At 43.0% G+C, this 19,846-nt stretch overlaps 1 protein-coding gene across 1 annotated transcript in view; it reads left to right on the top strand.

The window, feature by feature from the left end:
• The window catches only part of CNTNAP4 (contactin associated protein family member 4), a 278,158-nt gene that overhangs the window by 201,902 nt on the left and 56,410 nt on the right, over positions 1-19,846 (top strand). Inside the window, exons 11-13 of the mRNA XM_066613747.1 lie at positions 2,049-2,155; positions 6,314-6,433; positions 19,392-19,589. Of these exons, the coding sequence (XP_066469844.1) occupies positions 2,049-2,155; positions 6,314-6,433; positions 19,392-19,589 (425 nt within the window). The remainder of the gene's footprint in view (positions 1-2,048; positions 2,156-6,313; positions 6,434-19,391; positions 19,590-19,846) is intronic.

Raw genomic sequence — 19,846 nt, forward strand, 5'->3', positions numbered from 1 at the left:
CTGGTGCTGTTGTGCCAGTGGGGTATGCACTACATCCTAGCGGTGGAGGGGCAGTCAATGGGGCCTTCTCAAGGTATGGGAACATGTGTTCCCTAACCATAGGGCTGCATTGTGGCTACACCAGAGCTGGAAAGTTGAATAGAATTGGGCCGTGAGGTAGTTTAAGCTGAAAGATAGTGACTGATCCAAGGTCACCCATGACATTTCAGAGGTGATTTGAATCCAGGTCTCTCAAACCATAGCTTGACAGAATAAGGGCCCAATCCTATGCAGTGCGCAGTGCTCACTGCTGTCACACGCTGTTGCAAACATGCCTTAAGGCACATTTGCGAGGGTTAGTGCTGACCCAGCACCAGAGCGGGCATGAACCCACGCTGGAACAGTGCCAATTGGAGTCCCGCAATCCACTGCCAGGGGCTCCTTGTGCAGCACCTGGCGGTGGAGAGGTAAGTTGCGGTGTGGGGGGAGGTGGGTAGGAGGCATTCCAGGTCAGGCAGGGGGAAGGGAGGGGAAGAAATGGGGCAGGAGAAGGGTGGAGCTGAGCTGGAGCTCCGGAGCCCCTGTGCAGCCTGACACAGGACTCCTTGATTCTTTGCCGGGCTAACAGCCGCCACAAAATCAAGTAGCCCCATTGTGGAGCTACTTCCCTTACCCTGGGGAAGGGGACAAATATCCTTTTTCCCCAAGGAGCTGCCGGCAGCTGCCCGGTTGCGCTCAGGATGCTGTGAGAGCCACTTTTGGCTCTTTGGCAGCCCCACATGCCAGGCTTGGGCTGTTGTACTCCATACTGGCTCTGTTAAAAACTTTTAAGTCATCCCCCCTCCACACATGCACATATAGGCACATGCACACGCTCACTCACACACAAAATTTAGCCTCGCTGTTGGACCAGCCCTATTTACATACATGAATTTGTGGAGAAAGAGGGTAGTGAATTATTTGAAGATGCTAGGGGCATGTCAAGCACCACTTTGTGACTGACAGCAGTGCCAGCCCATCTGTGCAGCTACCTGAGGTGGCAGGTTGTGAGGGGTCTGAGAAGGAGGTGGCTTTGGACTGCCTTTCACCCTGAGTCTGCCACTGCCACCTCCTCCCACCTGCTGCCAGTTTAACCTGCACCGGACCAAGCAAGGTAAGGGGTTATTTTTGGTCAGACCAGAGATGGCATCAGGCAGCATTCTCGTTCATCTGCCCCTGGCAGACAGTAGAAAGGGAAATGGCAGTCCACATTCCACTTTGTGGTTCCCAGGTAAAATGCAGTCAGTTGAATTGAAAGGGATAAAAATTGAAATTGAAAGAATTGGTTGAAAGTAGGTGGATTGGATGGGTTTTCTACAAGTTTTTGTCCAATTCATGCCTTCAGAATAATGTCAGATTTTTCACCAACACAAAAATATTGTGCCATCACTAGTTTTGACCATTGTTTGAGTATATTATGTAGATGCATTTGACGCTAGTTTTTTATATAACATTGGAAGTAGATTCTCAATTTGTTTTGTCGTTTTTAACTTGAAATGGGTTTTGCCTTAATAAACTTCATGGCTCTTGTGCATCTTTGAATGTAAACAATGTAATGTCTCTTACGTTATCATTGAACTACTTGGAATCTGTTAGAAACAGAGAAACCCTTGAGAGGCTAAGAAATGGAATATGTTGTTCAGTGTAACATGGAATTTTGTAGAGATGGTTTGGGAATTTTCAGGAGCACTTTCCAGTGCTTGTTCCAGGCACTGGAATACCACACATGACCTCACAACCTGTAGTGCCCCTAATCACTTTGAGTGTAAGTGCTGAAAATCTATGAGTATAGATTATATAAAGAGGGACCAATTTGTTTAGTGTAGCATTGAAACCAAAACATGTTTAAATGAAAATCTAGGAATTGGCTGTCACAACTGTCACCCGATTTCTTTTAACTCCCTAAACTTAACTTTTCTTCGTTTGTCTGTAATACTTGTGCATGTATATTTTGTAAACGTGCATTCCTCCTATATGATTGCATCAACATAATTTTTAGAATGTTTATGTATTTCCTTTTGTCCTTATAGATGTCTGCCCATTTACTGTGAACATGGTGGTGAATGTTCACAGTCCTGGGATAGTTTCTATTGCAACTGTGCGAACACGGGTTACACGGGGGCTACATGCCATTATTGTAAGTCTTAGATACTTGTTAAAAACTGTATTTTAGCTTTGATTTTTTTTTTTTTCAAAATGTGTATTGTATCCCTTCATGAGCAATTTCTCCCATTCAGTTTGATGGAAGGAATCCCAACCAACAGTCTTTGTTCAAGTTGATCTGTATCCTAAAATGTCAGATATTTTTATGTAACGTGATGGTACTCTGGTCTGTTAATATTTAGAAAATTGTGTACCATTTGTATAATCATAGATTTGGAGAAAGTACAGAAAAAAGGTTAATCAAGAACAGTCAATTGAGAGCTGCTAAGGAATTTGGGACTTTTTTGTCCGTCCGTCCGTCCCCGTCCATCCCCTCCGTCCCCCCCCCCCAAAACCCCAAGCAATTTAGCTGGTTCAGATCCAAGTAGGTACATAGTGGCTTCTGGGGCGTGAGGGAACAAATGTTTTCCTACCTCAAGGATACCTCCGGCTGCCTCCCTTGCCCTACAGAAAACAGCACCCCTGACCCACAGTCTTAATGGGGCTCGCAGTACAGCGGTGCTAAAGTGGCTGCTGCTGTACTACAAGCCCCTTTAGGATTGGGCTGCCCATCAATCTGTAACATAGTCCTGTGTCATGAAACCACTATCATTCTTTGTGTCTGATAGTGTGCTGCCTCCAATTCAACTCTCTCTATAAGAGAAGAGTCGCGCCTGTCACTCTAGGATGCTAGTTCCCAACCTGTGGTCTGTAAAACCCTGAGAATTGGTCCACCAGATCTCAGAAAAAAAAAAAAAAATTGATCTTTGATTGCTTCCAGTGTCTTGCCAAGCAGGTGCTATGCCATGGATCATCAGAAAGGGCAGAAAACAGACAGCATGCAGCCACAGTCAGCACTGAAGTGTCGACTGCTGCTGGGGCAGTCCATTTTCTGCCCTGACTGTGATGTCAGAAAAATCTTTTACTAGGCTCTTTCAGGTAGGCAACCAAAAAAGGACTAGCAGCTGTAAAATTAAGACATCTCTTTATTGAGATCCATCAACAAAGAGATCTAGCATAACACAGCGATTACAACTGTTCAGGACAGAAAGACCAACTTAACTTCGCCTCTTCTTCCTAGTGACTTTATACACTGGTGTAAACAAAATTCTACTTCACTATAATGTCACATCTTTCTTCATTTGGACATCTTTCGAAAACTCTTATTGTGCAAGCGCTTTAGGTCACTAAGAGGGCCTTGGCCTCCTAAGGGGTTATGCTTCATACAAACCTATAACTTTCACGCAGAACATTTGCTTCACCTTGAGGTCCCTGCTATCCAGCAAACTAGAACAATATAGCAAAGATCAGCTTGACAAGGGACATTCCAAAGTCCTTTGCATTTGCATCTAGATCAACAGATTGGAATGTCATTGGACCCTTATTGTCCTATGGGACTTCCACCCCCTGTTATGAAACTTGTTTTGCAAGCTGTTTTGCCAAGTGGGCAAACTTCAGCTAACTGCCATGAGGCAGGGCTTCTTCCTTCTGGTACATGACTGTGCTGTGCTATGGCTGTATATGACTATGTATTTCTGTGCCCTGGCCTTGCTAACTAGGCCAACCCAGTCTATATATGTGAACACCAATAATATATGAGAGTATAGTATTGGCAACCTTCAGTCTCGAAAGACTATGGTATCGTGCTCTGAAAGGTGGTTCTGGCACAGCGTCTAGTGTGGCTGAAAAGGCCAATCCGGGAGTGACAATCCCTTCCACACCGGGAGCAAGTGCAGTCTGTCCCTGGTCTGTCTCCCTGGCTATGGGCCTTCCTTCTTTGCCTATTTGCCTCAGACTGTTGGCCAAGTGTCTCTTCAAACTGGGAAAGGCCATGCTGCACAGCCTATATGAGAGTATTGACATGAGAAATATCTTAGATTCTCCAATAGTGAGGGAGCACTTGCTCATGAGATGCTTGCAGGTGGTCCACAAGGATCCCAATTTGTGCCTCAGTGGCCTGCAGGCTCCTAAATGTTGGGAACCACTACTCTAGAAGTTAAAATTTTCATAAAAAGCAACAGTGACACTTCTACTTACTAGAATTTCCGATCTAGCCCCTATCATAAAGCAGCAAATGCATATGGATAAAATTCCTTCAGGTTTCCAAACTCCTACTGTATTGTTACCATGTATAAAACAATTTTGAAAATGTGTTATATGTGTGTGTGGGGGGAGGGAGGGGGTGTTATTGTTTGTTTTTGTTTTGCCTGTTCTTTGTCTCCCTCCCCACCCCTTCTTATTTTGGATACAACTTTATTTGTTTTGAAGAGGAGTCCTTATTTGACACAGTGTTCAAGGTATTTTTGAAGGGGTTTTGTTTGTTTGTTTTAAGTGTAAATATTACTATACAATCTTTTTTTTTTTTTTTAAGCAACCTTGAGCAGCCTGATTATAGGATGGTAATGAATCATTCTGGAAGGCTGAACTAATGCACTTTAAATGTGGAGTTATAGCTTACCCGTATTATGGGGGTTGGTTTTGAGCAGTTTAAATGACAGGCTATATGCAGAAGTCTATTTGCAAGTTTGCATTGAAGCCATTTTTTAACTTGCACACTTGAGTGCTACAGTACAGAATCTGTGTGCTGCTGAGAGGCCAGAATTGCAAGTCAGCTTGTTTGTCCAGCTATCCAGAAACAAATCTTTCTAATTAACCATGAGCATACACACAAAATGTAAAATTATGTGGACAGGCGTATGCTTGTATCCGCGGATATGGGTAAACCCTTCTCCCCTGCTCCCCTCACCTCCAGAGGGACCTCTGAGTCCAGCAGAGGTTACAGACATCCATCCATGGCCTCTGCCAGGCTCAGACTGAGTCCTGGAGCTGAAAACTGCCACTTTCACAGAGAAAGTGGAAGTGATGTTTTTAATGCCTTATAAGGCATTGGGAGGCCCAGGGAAAGCCTCTGGAGGGTGGGCAGGACATCCCCCTGTATCTGTGGATTCATGTATCCACAGAAACCCCATGGTTATGGGGGCACATCTGTAGATGGGGAAACTTCTGCAGTCTATAGCAGCAAGTCATCAAAAAGAGCCTTTGGCTGCAATCCTAATCACACTTTCCTGAGAGTAAGCCCCATTGAACAGAATAGGGCTTACTTCTGAGTAGACCCGGTTAGGATTGTGCCCTTTGTGTTATGAAACTAAACAAAGTTGGGCAAATACATACTATCTCTTTAAAAATTGTGAGAGGCACATATTGACTGAGGAAAAAGCAGATTCATTCTCCCATCTCAGGTTCACTCTGGGACATAGACTAAGTAAGTGGAATGATGGGCGAAATTGCCTGCCCTATTTAAATGGTTGTTTTCCTCTGTTTGTGTTGTTTGTTGTTTAACGAGTGTGTGTGTGTGTGTTGAATTCACACAAGTGCGCATAAGGTGTGGGCAATTGTATATTCATTTTGGAGTGGCCCATTTAATTATTTTTTTATCAATTCCTAAATGAATGCATACCAATCCTGATCAGCAGAGTGCCTCTGAATGCACTTGAATGCAGGCAAATGTTTGCACTGACAAATATAGAAGGATATTGTTTCTCAAACATTTTGGGTTGGAGACTTCTTGTTAAGTTACTTACTTTGCCTTCCTGAGACCAATCCAACCATGCTGTAAGATGAATGTGTGATGATTCTTGGAACGGATCCTGCTCCTGTAAATCAACTGATTTTAAATATCGTGCACAGCCCTGCCCCACTTGCCCACACAGGGGCACAGCTAGGCACAACCTGGTTTGTTGTGTGTGTTGACAAATGTCAAGCTCAAAGCCAATTGGCATAGCTAATGCTCAGAATCCTAGTTGTTTGTAATTTTGAGATAAAGCAAGTTTCTTAATATTATTCATTTTTTATTTGATATTGGATGATTGGGTGTGTAGTCACTTTGTCTGCCTCCAGCATGCTATTTCCTGTGTGAACCCTGTTGTTTAGAAAGCAAAGAGGAATGCCAACTCAACCATTTTCTTTTGATAAGATGTAAAAGCTGTTTGCTTATACCAAGAGTGGTGCTGTTCTTATTGTGTGATTTCCCTCTGTTTCCCTGAGCTTTTAATGCATGGGTTGTATATTCCAACCTCCCTTCTCCATTGTTCAGGCCCCAAATAAAATGCAAAATGATGCCATTACGCTTGTAATGGTGGATGTTCTTTTACAGCCATTTACGAGCAATCCTGTGAAGCCTATAAGCACAGAGGGAACACTTCAGGCTTTTACTACATTGATTCAGATGGGAGTGGCCCCTTGGGGCCATTTCTTGTGTACTGCAATATGACAGGTAAGGTGATAAACTCTCTTAACTCATGATTATGTCTGCATGCATGCTCATTATATTGAAACACAATCTACCAAGTAAAAGATTTACCTGTTTTTGGAGTTTGTGAGTTTACAGCACAAGCAGAGTGAAGGTGACTTCTCAGTTCAGAGTACTGGAACTGAATAAGGCAAGGAAATGACAATAATGGTAGGCTTAGACTGTGAAGCTAGTTGTGTCCCTTGTACTTATACAATGGTATAAGTGGGATCTATACAATGATACTTATACAATGGTATAAGTGGGATCTCTTATCTCTTTTCTTTTTTTCTACCCCTTTGCTTTTTGGATATTGCACTTCCCAAGGAACCGAAAGCAGAGTTGCATTTACTGGGAAAACGTATTGAGTGTATCTCAGATATTTTAATTTATGGCTGTGCCTTCAGCTGCAAGATGCAGTGGATAGCCAGCTTGATGTTATTTCTTCCTGTGTGCTGCCTTTATTGTGTCATTGGGGGATAATTTATTCTACTGATTTTGTTATTTGCAATTGCATTTTGAAATTCTGACTGCATCTTTGAAGCTTCCAATTAGAGGGCACAATCCAGCCAAAGTTAAGCACTTTAAAATTTAATTACAACCCAATCCCAACCTCTGCCATGCTGAAGCGTGCAGCTGCACCATGAAGGTGTGTGCTGCATGGTGTGGCAGTGGTTGGAAGCAGGAGCTCTTGGGAGAGCTGTTGATGTCCTGTGGGTCTTCTTGAACCTACACCAGCTATATAGATGGCATAGACCTGAGGAGAGAAAAGGAGAGGGACCAAGTGAAAGAGAGGTGATAGGATTCTGGTGCACACTGGTGCTGCCAGGTCTACCCTTCCTCCCCATCCCCTACCCCTCTGTTTTATCTAGATCATGGCTTTTCAAATCCTAGCCCCCAGTCTGGTTCGATTGTGCTCATAATTTGAATTTAACCATAGTTGCTACCTTTGTATTTGAACCCCTAATTACAGATAGTTTGTATTCCATGCCGCACCATTCTATTTTTTTTTTTAAGTTGCATCCAAAGATCTTCTAAGTGAATAATTTTCAAACTGTTGGCAACGTTCAGTCTCGAAAGACTATGGTATCGCGCTCTGAATGGTGGTTCTGGAACAGCGTCTAGTGTGGCTGAAAAGGCCAATTCGGGAGTGACAATCCCTTCCACACTGGGAGCAAGTGCAGTCTGTCCCTGGTCTGTCTCCCTGGCTCTGGGTCTTCCTTCTTTGCCTCTTTGCCTCAGACTGTTGGCCAAGTGTCTCTTCAAACTGGAAAAGGCCATGCTGCAAAGCCTGCCTCCAAGCGGGCCACTCAGAGGCCAGGGTTTCCCACTTGTTGAGGTCCATTCCTAAGGCCTTCAGATCCCTCTTGCAGATGTCCTTGTATCGCAGCTGTGGTCTACATGTAGGGTGCTTTCCTTGCATGAGTTCTCCATAGAGGAGATCCTTTGGGATCCGGCCATCATCCATTCTCACGACATGACCGAGCCAATGCAGGAGTCTCTGTTTCAGCAGTGATCATTGTCACTGAGCTGCATGAAATCCTCTGTCTCTGCTGGAGAGAAGGTGGAGTACCTCAAGACATGAGGGATGCAAACATCATCATGCTGTACAAGAACAAAGGCGATGGGGGTGACTGCAACAACTACCGTGGCATCTCTCTCAGTGTTGTAGGAAAGTTGTTTGCCCGAGTTGCACTAAAGAGGCTCCAGGTACTTGCAGAGAGCGTTTATCCAGAATCACAGTGCGGATTCCGAGCCAACAGGTCCACCACCGATATGGTATTCTCCCTTAGACAACTGCAGGAGAAATGCAGGGAACAACGATAGCCACTCATTATAGCCTTCATAGATCTCACGAAGGTTTTTGATCTGGTTAGCAGGGATGGCCTCGTCAAGATCCTCCCCAAGATCGGAAGTCCACCCAGGCTCCTCAGCATCATCAGATCCTTCCACAAGGACATGAAGGGCACTGTTGTCTTCGATGGCTCCACATCAGACCCCTTTGACATCCGAAGCAGCATGAAGCAGGGCTGTGTTCTTGCACCAACCTTTTTTGGGATTTTCTTCGCTGTCCTGCTGAAGCATGCCTTTGGAACTGCAATAGAAGACATCTATCTCCGGACCAGATCAGACAGAAAGCTCTTCAACCTCTCCAGACTGAGAGCAAAGTCCAAAGTCCAGCTGAAATGTCTGCGTGACTTATTTATTATTTTATTTATTTATTTTATTTAATAAAATATTTGTTATTTGTTATAACTTTGGAATACAAAGTTCCAAACTTCCTCTTTGCCGACGATGCAGCTATCACTACCCTCTCTGCCAAAGATCTCCAGCAGCTCATGGATCGTTTTAGCAAGGCCTGCCAAAATTTTGGACTGATGATCAGCCTTAAGAAAACACAGGTCATGGTTCAAGATGTGGACTCACCTCCCTGCATTACAATCTCTGCGCATGAACTGGAGGTTGTCCATGACTTTGTGTACCTTGGCTCAATGATCTCCGACACTCTTTCTCTCGATACTGAGCTAAACAAACGCATGGGTAAAGCAGCTACCACATTTTCCAGACTCACAAAGAGAGTCTGGTCCAACAAGAAGCTGACGGAACATACCAAGATCCAGGTCTACAGAGCTTGCGTCCTGAGTACACTTCTGTACTGCAGTGAGTCATGGACTCTTTGCTCACAACAGGAGAGGAAACTGAACGCTTTCCACATGCGCTGCCTCTGACGCATTCTCGGCATCACCTGGCAGGACAAAGTTCCAAACAACACAGTCCTGGAACGTGCTGGATCCCTAGCATGTATGCACTGCTGAATTTTCGTTATGTATTATGTATGCTGGTTTTATGCAGCATTTCAGCATTGCTGTGTTCAGATGGCTGTGATTTAAGCAGCTGCTTAACCTGTAATGAAAAATAATTAAAGCAAAGCAAAGCATCTTTTGACACAACTTTTTATAAATGAATATAATTTTAGGGGATATTTAGCCTGAACAGATCTCTTCACTATATAGGCACAGCATCTATGTGTGGAAGATTTCCCACAGGGCTTAACCCCATTCCTTCTCTCTCTTTCTCCTTGTTGCTGTACGTGCATGACTCCTCCAGATCTTATGTAACTTGACCAAGCCAAGTGGGATATGAAGAAACTGCCAATTCTCTTGACTGTACTGGCACATGAGAAATAGCTATGGAAATTCCTCTGTATGTAGATTCTGCCTCCACATAGGGTGACCAGATGTTTTCTTTTTCCAGGACATATCCTCTTTTTTAAGTTTGTGTCCTGGAAAAGAACTTAAATGTCCTCCTTTTCCCTATGGGTGGGCCCCTGCAGGCAGTACATAGACTTCTTCTTCATGTAATAAATTATATGTAATATAGTTTTAAATTTAATAATAGGTAATGTAGTGTTTAAATTAACCACATGAAATCAATATACAAGTGTTTTTAGCTTTTATTTTGATATGTCCTACATTTTTTTTGGATGTGCCTTTTGGGGTGCCTTGTCCTTATTTGGGGACATTTTGTACATTTTGGGGTGCCTTGTCCTTATTTGTGGTTATGACATCTGGTCACCCAGCCCTCTTAGGGAGAAGGATCATATCCACAAAGCATTATTTTACTTCAGAAAAGCATTGTCACACAAACGATTTATGATATGTAAATATACATTGGAATATTTTCTTAACTTTATGTGGAATTATATAAAAAATATCACGCATATGTGTGAAGAACTTATTGACTTGCAAGGTGAAGAAATGGGTAAAGTTGTTTTCACGGGTACAATTTTCTCACTTTTGGGGAGCAGTGTTCAGAGAAAAAGCCATACAAAGAGCTAATGTAGTGATTAATACTTAATAAACAGTCATCAGCTTGCTTTACTCACAGTACTTCTCATTCACTAAGCACCTAATTCAGTCTTCAGAGTACTGCAAAACCAGCCTGTGGTAGCAGTCAAGGACAATCTCTTAATTAAGGATGCACATTTCTTACAGTAAGCAGTCATTTACATCAAATCAGTTGTGAAGGTGAGTTCAACCAATCATAAAGCTGTTGTTACTTGCTAAAGCATTAACATCTCAAAGTTTGTCTTAAGTGCTCTTCCTCTGAATACATAGGGTTGAATCCAAATAATCCCTTCCTCCAGTGGAAAGAGGTTTCCCTGAAAAGAAGGTGTCCTTTCTCCAATGAAGGCAGTTGCCTACAGATGTTCAGTACACCTTCAGTGGAAGCACCTGTTGGACGAAGGGAATACATACAGGGTGCATCAAGAAAATTTACACACATTTAGTAGTGTCAAATTTATTATGCTATAATTCACACATATACAATAACACTATAATTCACACGTACACTGTAAATGGTGTACACAGAAACAGTTGCTGGACCCAGTTAATTAATTAGACCAAGTGCTCAAAATGTTTCCCATTGGTGTCTGTACACCAGTTGCCTAAGGAATCTGCAGACATTCATCCTGTGTGCCGGGATGGTTGCATACATGTCTTCAATGGCTTCCCTTAAATGCTGGAGTGTTGCAGGTTTTCTTAATGAAGTATATGTGAATTAGAGCTCATTAAAGAGAGAGAGAGAGAGAGAGAGAGAGTTACCAATGCTGCTCCAGACACACACACAGACACGCACACACATACAAAATCTTGGGTCCAGACCTGCGTGGCCCAGAATTTAATTCAGAATTTAGCAATACTTCTAGAGTAAGAGTTCAAATTCAGCAGTCTGACAGTTTTGGGATTGTTGATGTAGGTAGCAGTGGGAGCGCATCAAAATCAGTGCCTCACTAGGGTTTGCATCCCCTGGTGTGGGAGGCCAGCATGTCACCCCTATGATGGACCATCTAGTGGGCGGAGCAGTGCCTCGGCAGTGGTTGTGGTGATGTACCATTGCCCTGCCCGCTCTATTTTTTTTGTTATACCTTTTGATAGAATAGAGAGATTTTAAAGTGGTTTGTTTCATTGCATTCTGCATAAAATTATGCATTGATTGATATATAACATAATTGATTGATATATAACATGATTCAAAAATATCAAGATTTAAAAATTTTTGACCAATAATGGTGTCACCCCCTGTGTGTGGCATCCGGAGTGTCCCTCACCCCCCTAGCTATGCCACTGCTCAAAATGCCTCTCTTTGGGTAACAGTAACCATGAGACTGAACTTTTAAAAAAAGACAGCACTTATTAAGTACAATATAGAAAACAAAGAAAAAAAGCATGTTTACTTTGTTTAAGAGATCAGTTACTTTGCTTGATAGAACAGTTGCTAGTGAAAGAAAAATGTGTAAATAGCTCCACCTTGGGCAAGTACAGGTTAAATAAACAAAGAAAGAGATGAGAGTGAAAGTCAGACTACAGATGAGCTGAGATTCCTCAGATAGCAGGCAAAATTAGTGGAAGGCTTTAAGCACAAACACTAAGAATTGAGGCTTTTAGAAGGGAAAGAGGGTTGTTACCAGGATCAAAGGAAAGAAGGGAGAAATTACCAGCCCTCAGTCTGCAGGGTAGATTAGCATATGTTGTTATTCTATGCAGTAAAACAGGGCTGCATGGCTTCAGGTTCCTGGGAAAAGGAAAAATGCAGCAAAACATTTCTCTTTTGCAGGCAGGTAAAGTAGCTCCTCTGAAGGTAAGGGCAGCTATGGAAGTGAGAGGCTTTCTAGAGTGGGACAAGCCTTAGCAAAGCAGAGATGGTGGAAGCTTACAGTGGGAAAGAAAGCATCACAGAATGGAGGGAACCTCTATGGGGAAAGAGACCACCAAAATGTACAGCAGCATGGACACGTTTCAACCTTCACTTTTACATGGACACTCTTCAGCCTATTGCATGGATACATTTCAAGGTTGAGAAGTGACAAAGTTATACTTCTAGAACAGGGGTCTCCAAACTTTTTGACCAGAGGGCCGCATGAAATATCTGGCGCAGTGCTGAGGGCCAGAAAAAAAATTTAAATATAAAATTGAAATAAATAAATTAGAGATGGAACTTAGATGAATGAATAAATGAATGAGTGGGCTCACTCACTCAGCCTCTCTGAGGGCCCTCAGAACACCCTCCAGATGCAATCAGAGCACAGCTCTGGTCATGTTCAGTTGAGTGGGCCAGAGGCTTTCAGGGGACAAGAGGCTGTCCGTGGGCCAGATAGAGGCTCGCTGCAGGCTGCATCTGGTGCTCGGGCTGGGGTTTGGAGACCCCTATTCTACAGCAAGGGTAGTTATAGAACTTTGCAAGCAGAAAACAAAATCGACTATTCCTGGGTGGTCAGTAACAACTGGAGCCAGTGGCATAACTAGTGAGGGGCAGGAGAGCGGTCCACTCTAAGTACCAGCCTTGGGAGGGTGACACCACAAGTGACCAAAATCACTAAAATTATTGTGGTTAGGAATAATACCATCATGCTATATACTTTTGGATGCAGGAGTTATAACAGAATGCAATGAAAAAAACTGGAGTGAAATATCTCCATTCTATCAAAAGTTATGGCCAAAAAAAATAGAATACAAGCATGCATGGAGCCCTATGGAAAGTGAATCTGGGTCATATTGCATGTTTACTCATGAGTAGGTGAACTTGCCTTAGTCCATCGGAAAAGACAGGCCGAGAGGAATCCAACGACACCAGAATGGTCCCCATCCGATGAGCTCAGCTCCCCCAAAACACCTGAGAAGGAAGTCCCTCCCTCCAAGCTGGTGAATGTATTGAGCCCTATGGAAAACAAAATGAAGTCACTTACTTGTGAGTAAGCAGATGTGCCTTGGCTCATGGTCAGGCCAGACAAATGGGAATGCAGGGCCACCAGAATGGCCCCGACCGAAGGAAAGTGAAGTTCAGCAAATGCTTCAGATGACAGCCCCCCCTAAAAAGAATAAAAACAGAGGCTGGTAAGGTGAATTTTAGATTTGTAAAGTCAGTTGGGTCCTGATCTCACTTAATAATGCCCCTTAATAAGCATGACATCTGCTAAGACAGGGGTGTCATATTGAGGGCCGAATAACATTCATGATGCCTGCTGAGGGCCGGAAGTGATGTCATTAGGCAGGAAATGTTGTCATTAAACAGGTCATAACCAAAAATAAGCACTTTTTCTCACTTAGGAAACCATTAGCTGTAGATGACAGAAGAGAAAACACACAAATCTTGATCATATTTCAAGATATTGGAGAGCCCAATTTTCAAGTGGGCTGCCCTTTCAGAAGTAGCACCCCAGCACTGTTCAGCAGCTGAGAGCCTGAGGGCCAGATAAAAAGCATCTGGCCTTATGTTTGACCCCCCTGTGCTAAGAGATCAGCCTGACCTCACCTCCTCCATAGTGAAGTCCTGCCTAGCTTTCAAGGAAATGTCAGCCAGAAACCAAAATGGAGTAGGTTAGAGAGCGCACATGTTGGAAAAGAGAGGACATTTGCAACACACAAGCACACACATGAGAGAGAGAGAGAGAGAGAGAGAGAGAGAGAGAGAGAGAGAGAGAGAGAGAGTTACTTGGGGGCATCTCATTTACAAAGTATAGTCAAGACCCAGAAGTGTCATACACACTTTACATATACTAGCCATACATTGAAGGAACAGTGCGATGAATTGCTGCAACTATTGCCTTGATTCTTAAAACAGCAGGCAACTATTCACTACTTCTTTTCCTTTTAATCAAATCAAAGAGGCAAACGAGCTACAATCTCAGCACTCCAGTGATTTTAAACTCTGTCAGGAATCCATCCCTCTGAGGTAAAGTGCAATGTGATTCATCTGTGTGTACCCAGGAACAGCTGCCAGTGTTCTCATCAATCACTCCTTATTCCACACATTAAGCAAATCTCATTGATCAGTTCCTCATCAAGAGATGTGATCTGACAGGATGAATTTTCAGTATTTGTCTTCTTCTCTGCTTCCTCACAACGGGTATTCCCTTTTCCCACCAGAGGCAACGAAGGCAGATGCCCATGTTTCTTACACAGCTGCCTTATCATGGATATTCCCGCAGCTTTCTTGTCAGGCAGTTGTAAAGGGAGGCACAGCATTCCTCTCTCATTCATGGAGGTCATTTTCAAGATCACAAAGCCTGAGGTCCAAGGCTTCAAATCGGATGACAACGCTTTGCCCAGCAGTGTTGTTCTTTTGTCCTTCTAGGGTTGTGGGTGCAGCTTTTCAACCTCATTCTCTAAATTCATGTAACCTTTGTGTAAGAAGTAGTTATATGTAGTCATGCATTGGGCAACTTTATTCCCATCTCACTTTTCAAACATTGACTAGCACCGGTACATTAATATACACATTACTGCAGTATTGGGCCATCAGAGGTGGCTGAGAGATGGCCATCTGCTAGAGCTGAGCCTTACAGCACAAGCCTATACATGCCTTCTCTGAAATAATGGCACAATCCTATCTCCCTTCTGTGTTGGCGGAGCATGTGCTTCACCGGTGCAGTCTGTTACCACCATATTGCAAAGCTCATTGCAACAGTTCAGTTGCTAGGCTTGCCCAGTGGTAAGGCCTTTGCTATCCTTCAAGTGCCAGTGCAGGGAGCAGCAAGTGGCGGAGCAGGTAGGTTCCCATCAGACAACGCAGAGGTGAGGGAAGGGTGGGGAAGGATGGCAACAGGTGCGTGGAGTAGATGAATCAGGCCTGGGAGGGGTGGGATCAACAGTGCCATTACATGCTGTATCCTATCTCCCTCTCTGGGCACGATCAACCAACATGGATCAACTCAAACTTGAGCCAGCTATTTTGCTGGTGCTGGTCTGAGAAGACCTGTTGTGCTGGCTGGGGCCTTCCCCAGGGCAAAGGGGCAAATGTTCCCTTACATCAGAGAGACCTCCAGCCTGCAAAATTCCTCTATGGCTGCGGTTCTCAAACTCTCAGGGATCGCATCCCTAAGAGGGCTGCAGGGACTGGCATACACATACCAGTCCCTGCTGCAGTCTCCTGTGGGTGCGGGGACCATCTGCAGGGCTCCCCAAAGCTTAGAAAGTTAGAGCAAAGTGATCGGGTACCCCCTCCGCAAAACAGGAAGTAGAGCTTGATCGCTGGAGTGTCGCGCAGGGCTCCCTGCACCCCCAGGAGGCTGCAGCAGGGACTGGTAAGTAAATGCCAGTCCCTGCATCCTCCTTAGTGACATGATCCTGGGGATCACATCCCTGCCTCCCTCCTGCCCCCATCCCTTAAGGGGAAACAGTCCAACAGTCTTCAGGCTGGGGCGGTGTGACATCCTAGTTTGAGAAGCTTTGCCCTACAGGGCTTACAGTGCGAGCCACAGTGTGTCACTGCATCGGCAGAAGGAAATTTGTGCTGGATTGGGCTGCCCATCCCATTGTGTTCAATGGAGCTTATTCCCAGGAAAGTGTTTATAGGAATGCAGCCATAGATTACTGTATTCCTTTTGGTGTCAGTCATTCTTCTGCTGACATATATAAAGAAAACTGAATGCAAGGTGTTCTGTTCTGCAGAATAGTTAAACACTTAACTGTAAAATATTGATTCATTTCCTCAAGGGGCACTAAGCCTATAAATAAATTCAGTGAATAGATTGGCTAAGATTGTAGCAGTGAGTTCTTACATAAGGTGGAACTCTAGCAAGGTCAAAGGATGATTAAGTAATAATAAATAAAGATGGACAAAATGTACCCAAAAAAACATGCTGAGGAATTGGTTCTAAATTTGACTGTCTTCTCTAGCAAGGAGCCTTCCTTATCACTGCTTCCTAGAATGGAGTATTATCATTTGTATTACACAGTTATAAATCATTATATCAATAGTATGAAGCATCTTTTAAGTGACAAACCTGGGAAGGCAATGAATGTCATCAAGATATTTAAGGTACATGATCATTTCCCATATCACCATAAGATGAAATAGGAATTTGCAGTCTAAATGAGTGAAAAGCAGGTTTTGTTTAACCCTCCACTAAAGGGTGGGGGGATTTTTTTAAAGCTGAGAATATCTGTTGTATATTTATGGAGATCTTCTAAAATACATTATACATTGTTTATTTCAGCTTTCATCACCTGGCTTTTCCTCATAAAGTTGTGCGGGTTATGAATTGGTTAAAATGTCTGAGATCTGATATTGTGAAAAAGTAGAAGTACGGAACACAAAGTACTAACATCAACACAAACCTGGAAATTTTGCAAACGACCCTTGATCATATTTGGTGCTTATCTGCTTAAAATACCCAGTTCAATTCATGAATTTAACATTCAGTTCCCCTAGCACCAATGCAAGGTTATTAAACAAGCACACATTCACCAAATGCTGCTTTGCTTCCTTTGTGCACTTGTAATAGTGCACATTGAAATCATTAATGCCTTACATCAGTGACTTTCAACCTTTTTCACCTCATGGCACACCGACAAGGTACTAAAATTGTCAAGGCACATCATCAGTTTTTTGACAGTTGACAATGTACACCATGCTGTTGGTGGGGGACTCACATCCCCCAATGGCCCTACTAATAAATGACTCTCTCCAAATGCCCACGACACACCTGCAGACTATTCACGGCACACTGGTTGAAAATGCCTGCCTTACTTACAACAGTAAGAAAATTCTACACCTTATGCATTATCACCTAAATGCCTTTTGTACCCAGTACTGCCATCACAATATCTTAAACCACTATCACAATATCTTAAACCAGCTATTTTCAACCAGTGTGCTGTGGCACTCTGGTGTGCCACAAGTGGTCGGCAGGTGTGCCATGGGAGTTTGAGGGAGAGTCATTTATTAATAGGGTCTTGGGGGGATGTGAGCCCCACACTGGTTGTGTGATTTGCCTTGTCAGTTGTAAAAAAAAAAAAATTGAGGGTGTGCCTTGATAATTTTAGCGCCTTGTCAGCCTGCTGAGAGATGAAAAAGGTTGAAAATCACTGTCTCAGACTGAATGACAACTGGTTGCAACATGTGTCTAACATCTGTTTTAAGATATTATACTCAAAGCCCAAGCCTTGACCAGCTCGACAGAAACAATTCTTTGCTTGTGTACTCAGGAGTTGCACTGTGTTCAGTGGGACTTACACCTAGAAAAGTGTGCATAGGATTTCAGCCTCAATTATTTTAGATGAAGACATCAATTCATCTTCAGTTAACAGTAGAAGGCAATAGTGAACTTAGACAGACCCTGGATACTGCTGTACTCCTCCTGACTATGTCCATCTTTATTACCAATTTTTTTCCCCGATGAATGGAGGTCAGGGATGAACTGGACAAGAAGAAGCACAGTCTTCTCACCTTGTGAAGCTGAAGGAAAGCACTCCCGGATATGATGGCTTCCTGGAGTTCACGTCAAAGTGATAGATCCATGAACAAGTTACCAAGGAATGCTGAACTTCTGCAGTTTTGTTCTTCAACTCCTACCCCAGTATCAGGATGTCTGTAAACTATCATTTACTTCTGTTTGGACTCAACTTTGATCGGTTTTCGGTATCAAGCATCTGATATGAGTCATCGCTTGAGTGAGCATGAGGAGTACACGACCTGAGTGAAATGAAAAGGAGAGACAGAGTTCATTTGGTGTCATCAGCACAGTGACAGCAACTCACCAGGAAATATCTGTGCCATTTCTGCAGCCTTCTCCTTTACAAATCAAACGGGAATGAGATAAAATGACCTGTGCAGTCTCTTTCAGGGAAGATAAAACAATGATGACAAGCAACTTTGCAGCACCACCTTTTGTAACTTTCCTACCATCAATGAGCAAAAATGGTGGGTGGGGGGGAGGGAGTTAAACATCTCCACAGACCCCATCAACATACTACCAAAAGCTGTAGAATTATGTAATATGAAAAGAATTGTACATTGTTCACTATTAATCACCCACTAGATAGACACAATGAAACTAGAAGGCCATGTACTACCCTGTGGAAAACTGTCAGAATGACAAGTGGAAAGTAATTTTCCAGAGGCATCTACACCTACAGAGCAGTCAGCCACTCTGTTGTTCTACATGGAAATATCTGACTGAGAATTAGGCACCAAGTTTAGTTTGTGAGTAGGGGAACAATCATAGGACTAAGGCCATTTATCAACCAACCTTCTCCAAAACTGTATTTTGATAACATTAGAAGGAAAAAGAAAGGTATTTCATATACATCCCTTAATGGATGAAGTCTCTGGACCCAATCCTATCCAATTTTCCAACACTGATGCAGCAATGCCAACAGGGTGTGGACTGCATCTTGTGGTGGGGCAGTCATTGAGGCCTCCTCAAGGTAAGGGAATGTTTGTTCCCTTACATTGGTGCTCCATTACGGCTACATCAGCGCTGGAAAATTGGATAGGATTGGGCCCTATGTGACACATATTCTTCTCCAACACTTTTTCCGTCACCTAAACTGAATCAATATTTGGCCCAACTCTTGTGTGTTGATATTTTGAATCTACAAACCTAGAGTTCCAAGCTACTATTTGCACATTTAATACAAAGTTATTATCTTTTATGTTCTGGGATTGTTTGTTGCATGCCAACATCCATGCTCTGATAGCCTATAATTGTCTAATATTATTACAGATTCAATTAAGTAAGCTTATTTGAAGCTAGTTTTAATTGTGCAAAGAGGAAAGTGTGAGCATTCAAAGGCTGATTCTCAAAAATGTGAATTATTTCAATTGAGGTTCTACGTATACGTCTCCAGGCATGTAATTCTGAAGCTCTGGGAAGTATACAGTGTATATTTTGAAGAATTATATGAACATTAATAAATATTTATGTATTGTGTAGGAATAGCTATGCTTTAATTGGTCAAGTAACCCAAATAACGGTCCCTTTTTGCTAGTGCGAATGCATTTACAAGGGTCAATGTCAATTACTCTGGGTATGACAATTCCTCTGGACAGCAATTGTCAATTGGACAGCAAAAGACAATGGCTCTGGGTATGTTTTCTTGCAGTGCTACAAGTGTTTCTAACTCTCACTGTGATTTCTCCTTCTCTGTTTTGCAAGATACCACTTGGACAATTATACAGCACAACAACACGGAGTTAACCAGAGTCAAAAGTGCTAATCAAGAGAACCCCCACACTGTGTATTTCAAATATGCTGCCAACCTAGAACAGCTTCAGGCTACAATTAACCACGCAGAACACTGTGAACAGGAGCTTGCTTACCACTGCAAAAAGTCACGGCTTTCAAATAAGCGAGGTAAGTAATGCAGACAAATCTTATTATGGTACATAATGTGTTATACTCAACAAACCACTGTAGATATTTAATTCTGCCAAGGTTATGGCATCCTGCCATCATAGCGTTTGGTTGTTTTGTTTTTCAATATGATAAAATAAAGATTTAGCAAACAAATCCCAACCCTGTAAGTTGCTGAATAGCTTCTGAACCAGAAAAGCACCAAGGTCGATTTATAATGAGCTTCATTCAAAGCATTAACTACTTTCAAACTCAAT

This window comes from Tiliqua scincoides, chromosome 2 (assembly GCF_035046505.1).
Source record: "Tiliqua scincoides isolate rTilSci1 chromosome 2, rTilSci1.hap2, whole genome shotgun sequence".
Taxonomy (NCBI): Eukaryota; Metazoa; Chordata; class Lepidosauria; order Squamata; family Scincidae; genus Tiliqua; species Tiliqua scincoides.